The 15,000-nt window shown below is 42.1% G+C and overlaps 1 protein-coding gene across 1 annotated transcript; it reads left to right on the top strand.

The window, feature by feature from the left end:
• The first annotated feature begins 1,267 nt into the window (after positions 1–1,267).
• Positions 1,268–13,451, top strand: mknk2b (MAPK interacting serine/threonine kinase 2b). The gene is made up of 14 exons (XM_061975827.2): positions 1,268–1,411; positions 1,801–2,021; positions 2,329–2,419; positions 3,206–3,307; positions 3,387–3,484; positions 6,320–6,399; positions 6,488–6,561; positions 6,677–6,781; positions 6,877–6,932; positions 7,094–7,189; positions 10,844–11,038; positions 11,129–11,293; positions 11,929–11,969; positions 12,178–13,451. The coding sequence occupies exons 2-14, from the start codon at positions 1,971–1,973 to the stop codon at positions 12,449–12,451; spliced, it is 1,428 nt and encodes a 475-aa protein (XP_061831811.1). The 5' UTR covers positions 1,268–1,411; positions 1,801–1,970; the 3' UTR covers positions 12,452–13,451.
• The last annotated feature ends 1,549 nt before the right edge of the window (positions 13,452–15,000 follow it).

Below are 15,000 nucleotides of genomic sequence, written 5' to 3'. Positions count from 1 at the left end.
TCTAACACTGGCCCTAACCCTCTAACCCTAACCCTAACCAAATAACTCTAAATTAAGTCTTTGTTACTTAGAATATGCTCCCCTAGTGTCCAAAACACTCTAAATGAAGTCTTTGTTACTTAGAATATGTTCCCCATACTAAAGTGTTACCAAAAACATACAACTTTGTCTTAAATTTGAAAAAAAAAAAAACTTTTTTTTTGCACTAAAGAAGGGTCCGGTGAATGCGCATATGAAACTGGTGGGGTTCGGTACCTCCAACAAGGTTAAGAACCACAGTTTTAGCTTCTTATTATTTATTTTTTTACAAAAATTGTTGCTAACATCTGATCTTTATGAACCTGTGTTTTTTTTTAATTAATCATTTATTCTATAACTACTGAAATACTGTATTAGTGTGTGAGAGTCTGCATGTGTGTATGTAAGGAATAAAGCCAAGAAAGATGAGGTCATGTTGCTGCAAGTGAACATACGCTGAACCGTAGGTTCAATGTCCACTTGGTCAAGGCCATTTAACAGCAGGTGTTGGGAATTGAATTTGATTAGCGCCTTGCATGGCAGCTCCCTCCATCAGTGTGTGAATGTGTGTGTGAATGGGTAAATGTGGAAGTAGTGTCAAAGCGCTTTGAGTACCTTGAAGGTAGAAAAGCGCTATACAAGTACAACCCATTTATCATTTATTTATTATTATTATATAGATATAGATATATTTGGTGTTAGATTATTGTTTATTGTTTATGGAACACATTGTTGGATTATGGTCTGATCATGTGGGTCTATTGTTTCATGACATCAGCAAAAACCTTCCTGTGATATTAAGATTGTATGTTGACATGTTGCACCAGCCTCCTGTCTCCTCCCCTCCACGTCTTTTTCATCAAAACAATCCTATATGCTGCCCATGCATCCTGTCGGAGGGCCTCTGAAACAACTCACAGCAATGTGGCCGCGTTCCATTTTGTTGGTAGCTACATTCGTAAAAGTCAGTGTTTCCTTCTAATTTACAAAACTAGATGATATACTAAGTTTTTTCTTAATTCTTATCGATTTAATGAGATATATGTTAGCTTAGTCCAAAATAAACGATCATGTTGGCGCTATCAGACTCAAAAAGTTAGCAAGTGTATTGTCACGACACATAATGGGACGCAGCCGTTGAGGTCCCGCTTCTAGGAAACACGTGATCCTTCCAGCCCGCTGACGCAATCTGAAAAGATTGAGGGGAGGGTGAAAGGAGGCGTGGCCAAGGAGGAGTCAGCCATGAGGTTATAAAAATCCGGTAGCAGCTTCTGGTTCACCACCTTCCAAGTTAATTCTACCTGCCTGTCCCCTCCACGACCGTCCTCTGCGGCTGTCTAAGCAGTGGGTCCGACACCGACGCCAACACTGGAGCTATAACATTTTCAACCGGGTAAGTCCATCTTTTTTTTTTTTTAATCATTATTTTAAAAAAAAATAATTTGGAACTCGAATTATTTTTACGCGAATTTAATTACATGATAACAATACGACCCGATATATGTTGACTTAGTATTTTTAGTCATAATAAACGAGTAATACTATAAAAATATTAGGTTAAATGAAATTATTTTGTTTTTTTTGACAGTCCGCTTTCTCGAACGCAACGCCAAGCCAACTTTACGTCATGCAAGCTGGCTTGCTAGCATGTGCTGTTTACCTAGCATGGCTGACGAAATGGTCACACAATAATAGCTGGCTTGCTGCATATAAGGTGTTTCGAATACTTCTTTGTGTTCAAATGATAATTCATTGTGTGTTTTGTCATGGCGTTGTCCGCAGGGCTCCGGTTTAACGCGTCGCAGCAAGCTGACAAGCCTTCGCGGTGTGATCTCTCGCAACGATCTCTGAAAGCGCTCGGAGAAAGTGCAATCGTTTAGGCCGGACAGACACCACTGCCGCAGCTGCCGCACGTCCTCCCCTCAACAAAAATCGCCCAAATCGACGCAAAAATGGTGCAAAATAAGATCACCGAAGTGACTGGATTCCACCGCTCTTTTAAGGTGAGTTGGTGGAGTTCGTTATTGATGCTTTTGCACACGTGTGTTAAGTGTAAACAAACATATCTTGCTCCCTTGTCATCTTAGGACTGACACTTTATGCATGGGTGGATGTTTAGCTAAATAAAATAAGGCACTATTTATTTATTTATTTTTCTGCATGTTTAGGGTTTTTTTTGGTAGTGATTAAAAATACCCAACACCTGCTGTTGTGTTCTCTAAAAGCTACACTACCAAAAAAAATGCCAAGGAGCGTATCTATTGCGAGAAAGGTGTTGTGACTTAACAAAATCATTTATTACGTTTCCAGGGCCAAAATCCTTTTGCCACAGATGACTTCACCAAAAATGGATCCCATCTTCTTGATTCAACATTTGATTTTGATTCCTCCCCAAGGCACGGTAAGTGCAACTTTTGCAGTTATAGAACTTTATGGTAATAAATGAGTGCGTTCCGCAATAGGTGTGGGTTCAATTTGGAGTGGAACTTGAGCACTTGATACACTTTAGTGAGTGACTAAAAAAAAATCCGTCAAAGGAATAACGTTTACTAGCTCAGGAAGTGCATCCTAGTCTTGAGTATTTGTCAGCTTTTTGAAGATGTAGACTCCAGGTGTCAAACGCAAGGCCCCAGGGCCAGATCTGGCCCACCACATTATTAAATGTGGACCGCCAAAGCCTGAAAATGTGCCATTTAAAGAAAAATAAATAAATGCAATTAATAAATAATGAATACTTTTTTTTTAATATGTAGTGCATGAAATTGCATATTTTAAACGTTAATATAATCTGATCATGAGACAAATATATCATATACTGTAAAAATGGAAAAATATCTGCTTGCTACCTTGACTTGTGATTTCAAAGCACATTATCACTGTATGGACCACTGTAAACACATTGGCAGATTCTTGCTTTGGCATTTTTACGTTCCTCAAGGCACCCCTTTAAGTTCTCTCCTTTTTGGCAGTTACCTTTTTTTTTTTTTTTAAATAATGTGACTTGTGTAACTAGGGTCTTGCTGTAGCTTGTTCACTTCAGATGCAGTCAGTCATTTTGTATAGCATCACAAAGCGATTATTTATTAAAATTCATATATATTCACTGTTACAAGCGGCCCATAGCTATGATGTGGCCCTCAATGAAAATGGGTTTGACACCTCTGATGTAAACATTTTTTTTTGACAGACATACCCTCCAGCCAGCCTATTGACATCCCTGACGCCAAGAAGAGACACAAGAAGAAGAAACGTTGCAGGGCAACGGACAGTTTCTCTGGACGATTTGAGGGTAAGCAACACTTTCCATGCTGGACCATAGCATCTTCCGAATATAAACTGGAATTTAACATGGTTTGTACCTCTTCTAGATGTATACAGACTGCAGGAGGAAGTACTGGGAGAAGGTGCCTATGCCAGGGTGCAAACGTGTATCAACCTCATCACCAACAATGAGTATGCTGTCAAGGTAAGCCAGGCATCAACTCAAAAGTGTTGCTCTCACTGTAGCTGTTCATTAATTATCTTGTTGAAGGACGTTTGGGTCCTCAAGCAGGATATTTTTTTTCCTGCTCAGTTAAGTACATTGGCTGCCACACTCTCTCTTTGTGTGCTGGAATTAGCTGCCGTCAGCAGACACTCCCCGCACTGTTTTTACTTGCAGTCAGCCTATCAGAGAAAAGGGAGGGATAGACCCGCCCTTTCACAGAGTCCTATTGCATAGAGTTGTGGCTCTGAGAGACGGAGAGAGAGAGCGAGAACATTGTGTGCTGCCAAGACAAAACCCATATATAGAGGTAGGGAGGTAGGCGGTGGGCGGCGCGGGTTGAACGTTGTGACCCAGTGTGTTTACACTGCTTTATTCCGTGGTTTGCTTTTAAAATGTTTTTCTTTTTTTAAATTCACTTATGAAGCCACGCCTATTTAAGAGGACTTCTTTTTCGCAGAAATACTTCTCATTTCCTCGTTTGAAGGAACAAAACATTGTGAAATAATTTCCTTCTAGTACATAAAACTGCAGTTTTCTTTTTACAATTCTTGACACTTCACCCACTAATTTTTGCTTGCATCAAAAGCCTTTGTTTGGATTGTATCAGGGTTTATCCAACTGGCAGCCCATGTGCTCCTGTTATATAAAGGAACTTGGACCATTGTAAATATATTGGCTAATTCTTGCTTGCAAACATTGAACACTGTGGCCCACATTTGTGGTTTACATAACGGAGGCATTACAGAAGACACCCCTATAAATCTCCTTTTTGTCAGTTACATATTTTTTGTCATAATATATATATGTAACTAAGGTGTTGTAGCTTGTCTACTTCAGATGCAGTCATTTGTTCTACTTATTTAGTTATACTAGTGGTGTTCCTCAATGTTCCATTTTAGGTCCTTTTTTTCATCATTTGGGCTATTCAACTTGTGGCCTGAGAGTTCAGTTCAAAACATTTTTGCATCAAATTCCTAAAAATACCGGAACTTGGACCACTATAAACGCATTGGCAGATCCTTGCATTGACATTTTATGCCAGCAAACATAGGCACACCTTGTAATGCTTACCTTTTTGGCAGTTACCAAGTTTTTGTATATATATAAGGTGATTTATGTAACTAGGTTGTTATTGTAGCTTGTTTACCTTATATGCAGTTAGTAGTAATTTGTTCAACATCTTTAGTTATTCACTTGGTGTTCCGCAAGGTTCCATTTTAGGTCCTCTCTTTTTCATTAGTTAGGCTATTCAACTTCAGTTTAAAAAAACAACAACTTGAGAATCACATTTTTCAGATTCTTCAAAAACACTAGAGTGCTGTCAAAGAGATCATCTTTGACTAGCTTTTTTGCAGAACGTCCTTAAAGAGCATAGTGCTCCTGTAACACTGACAAACTAAATAGACCAAAATCAAATGTCTATTGTAGAGGACACTGGTTCTCAGGAATATAGAAAATAAAAATAATAGTTAAGGGAGAAGTCCGTCTCCCGGTCCTTAGGTTTCTAGAAATGTGACCCCCAAAACAATTGAGCTGAATACCCCTGCTTTATATCCTCTTAAGATCCAAACAAAACTCACAAATGTCCAGTGCTGTGGACACTGGTTGGATATAACCTAGATTCTTTAGCTGGTCCCCATTGAGAACGTATCTGTGTCATACAAATTAATATTTCAGAAGCACAGATTTGGTCATGTGGTGATCTGTTGCTATTGTTTACTCTGCCATGCTTCAGTGGATCCCGATGGGACATGGCTGTATGGGGACGAGGGGGGGGGGTCGTAAACGTGTGGTATAGGCAGTTACTGGCGGTCATTTGCTTGTCGGACGTGTGGGCTCAGACATCTACTGCCAGATGTCCTGTCTGTCCCCTCCCCCCCAGACTGGCGGGTTGCATGTGTGGGGGCTCCTTGTGGTGCAATTGTAACAAAGCCTCAGCACCAAGGACAAGCACAGCCTGCAGTGCATATTTATCACTCTACTGCCTCAGATGGAGGTTTGAACATCCTGTGTGACGCCCATCAGCCCTCTCATCCTGTTCTTTCGACGAATCCATATTGAATTAATAATTTTGTAGAAATAAAAATGACGGGCCGATTCGCTGTCTTTTGTGCTGCCTACTCAGACTGGCAGTGTGCAAGGGGGTGGGTGGGTGTCTTTGAACTGCTCACAGAGCTCTTGTCTGTTCATTAATCCTAGACACGTCGCAACGCAAACCATGTTGGGCCTCCCATAATCCACCTAGCAGGAAGAGAAACATTCACAACATGTGAGCAAACAATACCAGGCCAGGACTGGAAAATTCAGGCCTTTTTTGCATTGGTGTCAGCAGTCTTTCTCTTGGCCTGATGAGAGGGGGGCACCCCTGGCAGGGAAAAGTTATATTTAGAGTGTTTTGTTGTTACCGTAAACCGTTCGGGATTAGTCGACGGAATGTTCTAAAGTGAACACTTGCGGCTCCTTAAGAACACTTGAGATTTAAACAAGGCTGTCACATTGTACTAAATATAGAAATGCTGTGACTTTGTGCGTTAACACTGTTTGGGCCTGGAAGCGCTGAAAGTAGGTTAAACTATTCCTGCAACTGCGTCACATGGTGGCATTCATCTCGGTAACCAGGAAAAACACAGGCCTGGGCTTTGCTGAGCCCGTGTACGGAACATGTAATCTGCTCAGTCTGTGGACACAGATGTTGGATTTAGTGGTAGCAGTGAGAGTCATATCCGCAAATATAAACGCTTTACCTATAATTTACTACAGTATTACGTCGTAGAATGTCCATAGCTGAAAACATGTGGCCTTTTTTCTCTCCAGATAATAGAAAAAAGACCAGGCCACAGCCGCAGCAGAGTCTTCCGTGAGGTTGAAATGCTCTACCAGTGCCAGGGTCACAGGTACGAATCCTCATCTGTAACTTAAACACATCGCTCTGAAACAAAGAAGTTGTGTCCTTTTGCTTATGGCTCTTTCTCGTTTCTGAAGTAACATCCTGGAGTTGGTGGAGTTCTTTGAAGAGGAAGACAAGTTCTACCTGGTGTTTGAAAAGCTGAGAGGAGGTTGGTTAATAGCCGCTTTCATCACGCGACTGTTTGTTTTACCATGTAAAACATGACTTTCTTTGTATTGGCTTTGTGTAAATAACTGATGTGCTCTAATGTCCCTCCCTCATAGGTTCGATTTTGGCGCACATTCACAAGAGGCAGCACTTCAGTGAGCAGGAAGCCAGAATTGTCGTGCAGGACATTGCCAAAGCTCTGGATTTCCTGCATAACAAGGGTGAGAACACAAGGAAAAAATGCACAAATGAGATTGATTTAAATATTCACTGTTATTTTATGGAATGTGACCAAAACAAAATTATTTATTTCCAGGGATGGCACACAGAGACCTCAAACCTGAAAACATCCTCTGCGAACGTGCAGACAAGGCAAGTACCAAACATGGTTTATGTATGATTTAAAAGGGCAACTAATTCAGCCATAATTTAATAAAATGCTCTAGTATGGTGATAAAGACTGTAATTCAGATTGTATTAAGGCCTTAAATGATCCAACGTGATCGTTCTAAATTAGAATATTTCTCTCTCAGATTTCCCCTGTGAAGATTTGCGACTTTGACCTGGGCAGTGGCATCAAACTGAACAGTGACAGCTCGCCCATCTCCACCCCTGAGCTTCTCACTCCTGTAAGTTTTCATTAAGTTGACCTTCTGTCACTCAAAGTTGAATGTGTGATCTCTGGCCACTAAAACTAGTCTTTAGGGTTGTTGTTGTGGTTTTTGCTTGACTGTGGCAAGTCTGATGTCACATGTTTCAGATAAGTCACTTCCCCCTGTGCAGCAATGTCACTTCAAGCGGATAAGCAGTGCTTTCATGGCCGTAAAACATGTCTATCAAGTCTGGTGCTGCCTGCCTATTGGTCGTACTTTGGTGGTGTTATGCTCAGCTCTCCTGATTAGTTTGTCATTGTACCAGCCTGGCAACTCCTAGTTCACCTTATCATTTTGTGGTATCAGCAATACTCCGCGCGATATCCTTCTGTTGAAGGTCCACGGCCTACTTATCAGTGGCAAATATTGATGCCCGTGAGTTCGAGGTTATGATTGTTTAACCCCCCCCACACTGTCGTCACAACACTGGCCAAATACCTCAAAGCAATGTGCCTGGAAAAGTGGGAAGCTTGCCCATGTACTGGTTTTGATGTTTGCTGTGTTGACACAAACGGTCTGTGTGTAGTCTGTGTGCTTGATGGATGGATGGACGGACAAGAACAGGTGATGGAAGGTGCTTTTGCCTGCAGGAATGTTGTGTGGAAGGGGGTGAGCGGGGGTTTACACTGGTAACTTTATCTTCCTATAAACCAGGCCTATTCAACTGGTGGCCTGAGTGACACCATACCGCCCCCTGAGTTCTGTTCAAAACAAACATTTTTGCAGAAAATACACTAGCATGCTCCTTTTCAGTCTACTTTTATCATTTGGGCTATTCAACTTCAGTTTAAAAAACTTGTGAGAGACTCACGTTTTTGCAGCAGATTCTTAAAAACAAGAGTGCTGGCATATAGATGATCTTTGACTTGCTTTTTTGCAGAAGGTCCTTAAAAACCGCAGAGTGCTCCTGTAACTGTAACTGAATAAACGGAACAAAATCAAATGTCTACTGTAGAGAACACTGGTTCTCCGCAATAAACAAAATACGACTAATAGTGAAGAATGAGGTCCGGCTCCTCGGTCCTTAGGTTTCTGGAAATGTGCTCCCCCCCAAACAATTCAGTTGAGTATGCCTGCTTTAAACTAATGAAGGAAGTGCTATTTGCGGTAGAGTTTACATTGTGGGGCCTCAAATGTACAGCCTATACCAACTTTGTTGGGTAAAATTAACTGTTTGATATCATAATTCAAACATGTTTTACTGCAAAGCTTGTTCTAGCCTTGGAATGTAGAATGGAAGGCATTTTTTCAATCCAGGGCCACGTTCAGTTATATAAGGGGCTTGCAAAACAATGCAGGACGTTGTCCACCCTCTCTCCGCATAGTTTCAGCCCTGTGGCCCCAACCTGGCTCTTTATTTTCTTTATGTTCTTTATACAAAGAAGCTCTGGAAATCTTTTTTTTTTTTTTTCCCTGGATTTTTGTTGTTGTACCTCCCATACCTAGCAACTGAGATGTGATTGGCTTGATGGGTGGGAGGAGGAGGGTCACTGGGAGGAGCAATCTCCCTGCTCATACTCCCTAACTTGTTTTTATTTTTTTTCCCTTTGCCTTGGTCACAGGAACAATGTTATCTGATTTCCATCTCCCTGCTTGTGTGCTCTCTATGCCTCGTTGCTTATGCCACAGCTGCTGTTGCACAATATTTGAGTCCAGATAGATCAAATGTGTTTCTTTGGTAAATTGGAGTAAGATGCAATGCAGATGGACCTTTCTAGGAAAAGGCTAAATTTAGTTTACTAGGAAGGCTGCGCAAGAGACTGCCTGTCTGTATGCCATAAAACAAAAAGCTCATGTGCACTATTTTGGATCTGAAAATGGGAAAAGGGCAGCCCAAATGTTAAAACATTTGCAGCGCTTGCGTCACTTGTCACAGATCCGAGTGTTAAAGCCTTGTCAGGTGATCCTGTTTACCAACAGCAAAGGTGTGGAGCGTGCGTGGCGTCACCATGGCCTGACTAGTCACATGGTTTCAGAAAAGCCCCGGCTTGCGTTACCAACAAATCCTGCATTAGAGGATGCTATCTACAGCGCACTGGAAAGTTTGACTAGGCAGCAGAGCACCACAAAACCACCTACGTTAAATGCAAGTCTGTGCTATTTCACTGGTTCTTCTCAGAGTTGCACACAGACTTTAACCCTTACTTAGGCTCTGAAAGCAGTTTTGGTGAAGTTGCATTTCAGACAATTGCATTTGCCCTGTACCCTGAGTGAGGGGGCTTTGTCTGGGGCGTGCAGGCTTTCCAGACGTGTCCATGGTTAAAATGTGGGGGTTGGGATTTTGGCTGCGACAGAAGCAGCTTTGTCCAAGCTGACATTCCTATGCAGCACATTTCATGACATAAATATGGACGAGGAAGCGGAGGGGGCGGAGCTTCCTGGGATGTCGTATAGTCTTGCTCAATGAAAGCTGTTCAAAGACGTGAGTTGTTTGTAAGTTGCTCTGGGTTTATTGCCCACTGAGATTTTATTAAAAATGTTTGTCACTCGGACACAGCAGAAACTTGAATTAATTTTCAGCTGGCTCCACTTTTATCCCATAAAATGGTGCTTTAAAGTTATGTAACTTTGCAAAGTGCTCGGCCCAGTCTGTTGTTCTGCAGGACTGCTCAATCCTCTTTTTCCTGCTCTGTTTGCCCTAATTCCTCTCTTAGCGACATAACAAGACAGCGTCAGGGTGGAGCCTTGTTTTTTTTCATTTTTATAAAGGCTTCAATCATTTTCCCCCCTGTGTTGTGTGTGGTTGCTGGGTGGTCCAAGCAGGGACTGGGCGTTCCTGCAAACCTGTCTCGGTTGATGTAGTGCAGCGGTGTTGCGCAACGTGTTTACTTGGCATCCTTACCGCAAAAAGAAACGCCGCGCAGCGGCCCGTCATTCCCGATAAGCATGTGACAGTCAACAAGCCCGGGTGTAGGACTCCAGCTTTTAAAGGCCTACTGAAATGCGATTTTCTTATTTTGACAGGGATAGCAGGTACATTCTGTGTCATACTTGATCATTTCGCGATATTGCCATATTTTTGCTGAAAGGATTTAGTAGAGAACATAGACGATAAAGTTTGCAACTTTTGGTCGCTGATAAAAAAGCCTTGCCTGTAGCAGACGAGTAGCGTGACGTCACAGGTTGTGGAGCTCCTCACATCTGCACATTGTTTACAATCATGGCCACCAGCAGCGAGAGCGATTCGGACCGAGAAAGCGACGATTTCCCCATTAATTTGAGCGAGGATGAAAGATTTGTGGATGAGGAAAGTGAGAGTGAAGGACTAGAGGGCAGTGGGAGCGATTCAGATAGGGAAGATGCTGTGAGAGGCGGGTGGGACCTGATATTCAGCCGGGAATGACTAAAACAGTAAATAAACACAAGACATATATACTCTATTAGCCACAACACAACCAGGCTTATATTTAATATGCCACAAATTAATCCCGCATAAACACCTCCCCCCTCCCGTCCATATAACCCTCCAATACAACTCAAACACCTGCACAACACACTCAATCCCACAGCCCAAAGTACCGTTCCCCTCCCCAAAGTTCATACAGCACATATATTTCCCCAAATAGATATCAGCTGAAGTGAGGATTGTGAACAGCAGCGGTTCCTAACCATATTTGTTTCTCCCATCAGTGTGGCTCCGCAGAATACATGGCCCCCGAGGTGGTGGAGGCCTTCAGCGAGGAGGCAACCATCTATGACAAGCGCTGTGACCTCTGGAGCCTCGGCGTCATCTTGTACATCATGCTGAGCGGTTACCCGCCTTTTGTTGGCCGCTGCGGTGGCGGCTGTGGCTGGGAACTGGGGGAACCCTGCCACACGTGCCAGGTGAGCGCGGGGAACAATCCCTATAGCTCCGCCCTCGTTTAATTTGTACATGCTTGATTAAATCCAACATTTGTTTCACTCCTCGCATAGAACACCCTGTTTGAAAGTATTCAAGAAGGAAAGTACGAGTTTCCTGACAAGGACTGGGCTCATATCTCCTCAAGTGCCAAAGATCTCATATCCAAACTTCTGGTTCGGGATGCCAAAAACCGCCTTAGTGCCAGCCAGGTGCTGCAGCACCCGTGGGTGGAGGGGGTGAGTGGCCATCATTTTTGCTAATTTGCCATTTTCTTGTACAGGGGAATCTCGATTTACCAACTCAATCGGTCCTTTAATAGCAAAGTATGTATATTGAAGCAAATAATAAACAATGCAAGTATGAATAATGGGTTCCAGTCTCGACAAGTCCATAGTTTAGTAAAAGTGTGCACAATTTTAACACAATGTAAAGCATAATACAGTACTGTATATCAAACATGGGGGTAATGGATCAACTTTTTGTTTGATAACACCATCAAAACAGCACACACACATACACTGTCACATCACTGTGGATGCTTCCTGAAAGTTTCAAACAATACATTGCTAGTCTGTTGCTTTCTTTGGCCTCATATTGAGCGGGCAAAACTAGAAAAATGCTTGTAAAAAGGCTAAAGTGACTGAATGAGCACTGCAGATCGAGCTTGGCACAAATTGCTGCCCTGCACCACTTTCAATGGTTGGATGAAAAGTTTGTACACTAAAGCCTATTTTATCTGAATCTGTGGTTTGTAAATGGAAAAAGTTGGTACAATGCGGGGTTTGTAAATGGAGGTTCCACTGTTCTCTTAAGGGTACACACCTGAGGGTTTAAGTTCAATCTAAAAATGGAATGTGATGTTCTTTCCTAGGGTGGATCAAACATGCTGCCAACTCCTCTCTTCCATCAGAGGTGAGGAAAACAGTTTTTTGTCCACAATATCCTCCAGCGTCCTCTACAGTGGATGTTTGTATTGCATCACACGGCTTTTTTCCCCTGCACTCTCAAAAACAAATGTCCACTGCCGAGGATGCTGGTTCTCAGGAGGATATTGTACTTTAAAAAAAAATGTTTTTATAAATATCAACGAAACTTAGCTTGTGTTTCTCCCATTTTTCAGAAGCAGCCATGCAAGGGATCTGACGTTCTTCGCCGACAAAGTCATGGCTGTGAACCGGCAGCTGGCTGAACAGGACGGCATGGAGGAGCAGCAGCAGCAGGAAGTCCCGGTCGTGGTCACTGCCGCCGGCTCCTCCATGCGCCTCTCTCCTCCTTCCAACTCCAAGCTGGCCCGGCGCAGGCAGCGAAGCAGCCAGCCCAAAGCAGGGCCCGTGTCCGCTGCTGAGCTTCGGCAGCTTTTGGCCCCTCTTGTTATCGTGGGCGATTGTGCCTGAACTTTTTTCCAACGCTGACCTCAAACTTCCATCAGGATCCCTTTTCCCCAACCCCCCGATTCAGGGCTCCCCGTTTTTGACTCCAGCTGACCTCGGTTCCTCGCCATTCAGGCTTTTTTTCTGCCTCGCTGTAAGGGGCGGGGAGACCACAGCTCTTCCTCTAAATGCCTTTTTTGACCTTCTGCAGCACTTCTGAAGCACATCAGACCGGGGCCTGCAAGTACCGACTCACGTCCAGGTTTTGGGGAGAGGGGAGTGAGAAGTTGTTTTTTTTTTAAGTTAAGTATATTTTTTTCCCCCTGCTCCGTTCAGCGAAACACTTATTTTTGAAAGGAAGCTCCGACACCAAAGGACAACCTATTGTGCTGCTCCCACGTTACAACTGGATCCACTGTGAATTAAGTTGTCCGGAATGTTCTGTAAACGCATGAATGGTCAATCTGCACATACAAGTTTATGCAATATGCCAAGATGAAGGCTGTTCCTGTCTGTGAGGAATTCAAGTATACGGGGTTTGTAAGACAATGCTGTCTGTGCCTGGTGCAGTTATTGTGTGGCTGGGGGTGAGGGGGTGGAGAGAGAGGAAGACACACTTTTTTTTTTTTTTTTTTGTCTCCATTCAACACAAAAGCATTGGAGATGTAATTCTCTAGGAGCAGAAAATGTCCACACTGCCAGCTATGATTGAACAAGTACACTGATTAATGATACAACATGGCCAGTTGCCATACTGTTCAGTGTATATTATGGTGCACTGTCACACACAACCCAAAAATGAGTTGCTCAGCCTTCAACCATATCTGGTATGTTGGTGAGAATAAAGCAGATTTTTTTTTTTTTGTCCCACAGCCACACCCAAAACTTTTTTTTTTTTCATTATTAATGCAAATTATGTGCATTAATTTAGCTGCCATTTTGGCAGCAAAGGTTGGAAAAGCACATTTTGGCCGATGTGACCTCAATGTCATTTTGTTAATTGAATACACTTATTATCGTTTAATGTGTTCTCTTATTTTTCAACATTTCTACATATTGACATCATTGAAAAGTGAAATTTCACGTACAACAAAAAAAAAAACATTAAAAAGGAAAAACATTCCGCTAAAAAGAACAAAAAAAAAAAAGTCTTCCACAAATGTGTAGCTGTACTATGTTTACTTTTTTCATGTTTAAGAACTCCATGTGAATGTGCCACTTTTTTTTTTTCATTTTTGTTAACTTTTCTACTTTGATTATCATGGAGGTGCTGTTGAGTTCAGGTGAAACACCGGATGTTTTCCTTAAGCTTGTTTTCATGTGTTAAAAGTTCTGAGTCGGATTCAGAAAGTTGGAAGTTTTAGTTGAGCTGGAGCGTTCTTGCCCAGACTTTTGTTTTCTTCCCCCCCAAGAGTTGGCAATAATTGGTCCGAGTTCAGTTAAAGTGTGATTTCACAAAAAAAAAAAAAAAAAAAGAGTGTTCAAATCACCTTGCTGATGGGGGTGGGTTCCATCCTGACTGAGCACTGCAGTCACGGTACTCTGGAAAAGGGGACACTGTAATAGCCTGCTAAACCTTCTATACATGCATCACCATGGGGGGCTTTATGTCTTATAATAAGACTTGAATTTGTATATGCAGCCGTTTCTTCTCTATTTGGGAAACTACTTTGCTAAATCCAAAAGCATTGCGCAATCCTGGGGTTTTGAAAAACACCTAATCCAGTTCAGTATTTTGTATTTGTCTCAAGTATCAGCTGCTTTTGGACACACACATGGGCCATACTCTATATCCTGTTTGGTGTAATAAGAGTTTTCTTGGTCATGATCATTTCTTCTTTTTGTGGCAGTTTTTACACTGTCTTATGGGGAAAGGATTTTTTTTTTTTTTGTCATTTTGACGTAAAAAGTGTTCAAATCAGCCTTCCCGCAATAAGAATGTATAGTCCACAGGCATTTATAATCCAGCAACACCAATCAAAGCCAACACATTGTATAACCCTGCCTGTGGAGGTTAAAAACAGTCGTCAAGCTGAGGGCGATTTGATTTTTAGCACCATCTCAAACTACACTTACAACACAAATTTGATTAAAGCACTTTACTGTACCATGTGAATGATTGCAGTTCACCCAAAACAGTTGTTCCAGAATTTTTGTATTGTTTTTCTAAAAAAAAAAAAAAAAGGCAATAAAATGCTTTAAAAAAACAAAAATCTTTGTCTTTTTTTAATATATAATTGCATCATGAAGTTATTGGGAGCCTCCCTTTCAGAGGGAGGAGTCAATCCAGATCATTTTATTCTAAAGGCTGTCTGAATAAAGCCAGGTGACTCGAATTGATGATTGACAATTTAATTAGGAAAATAAGTAAATACAAACAATAACCAGCGCTGGAGGGAGGACTGAGCCATCTAAAGTCTAGAGCAGGGGTGTCAAACGTACGGCCCGCGAACAGGTTTTATCCGGCCCGGGGGATGAGTATAAAAATGAGCCAACATTTTTGAATGAAAGAAACTGCTGTTCTAAATGTGTCCACTAGATGTCGCAATAGCAATTCTTTGTATCTTTGTAGT

The sequence above is a fragment of the Nerophis lumbriciformis genome, linkage group LG14 (assembly GCF_033978685.3).
Source record: "Nerophis lumbriciformis linkage group LG14, RoL_Nlum_v2.1, whole genome shotgun sequence".
NCBI lineage: Eukaryota > Metazoa > Chordata > Actinopteri > Syngnathiformes > Syngnathidae > Nerophis > Nerophis lumbriciformis.
The sequence above is the reverse complement of the archived record's forward strand: the minus strand, read 5'-3'. Positions and strand labels throughout refer to the sequence as shown.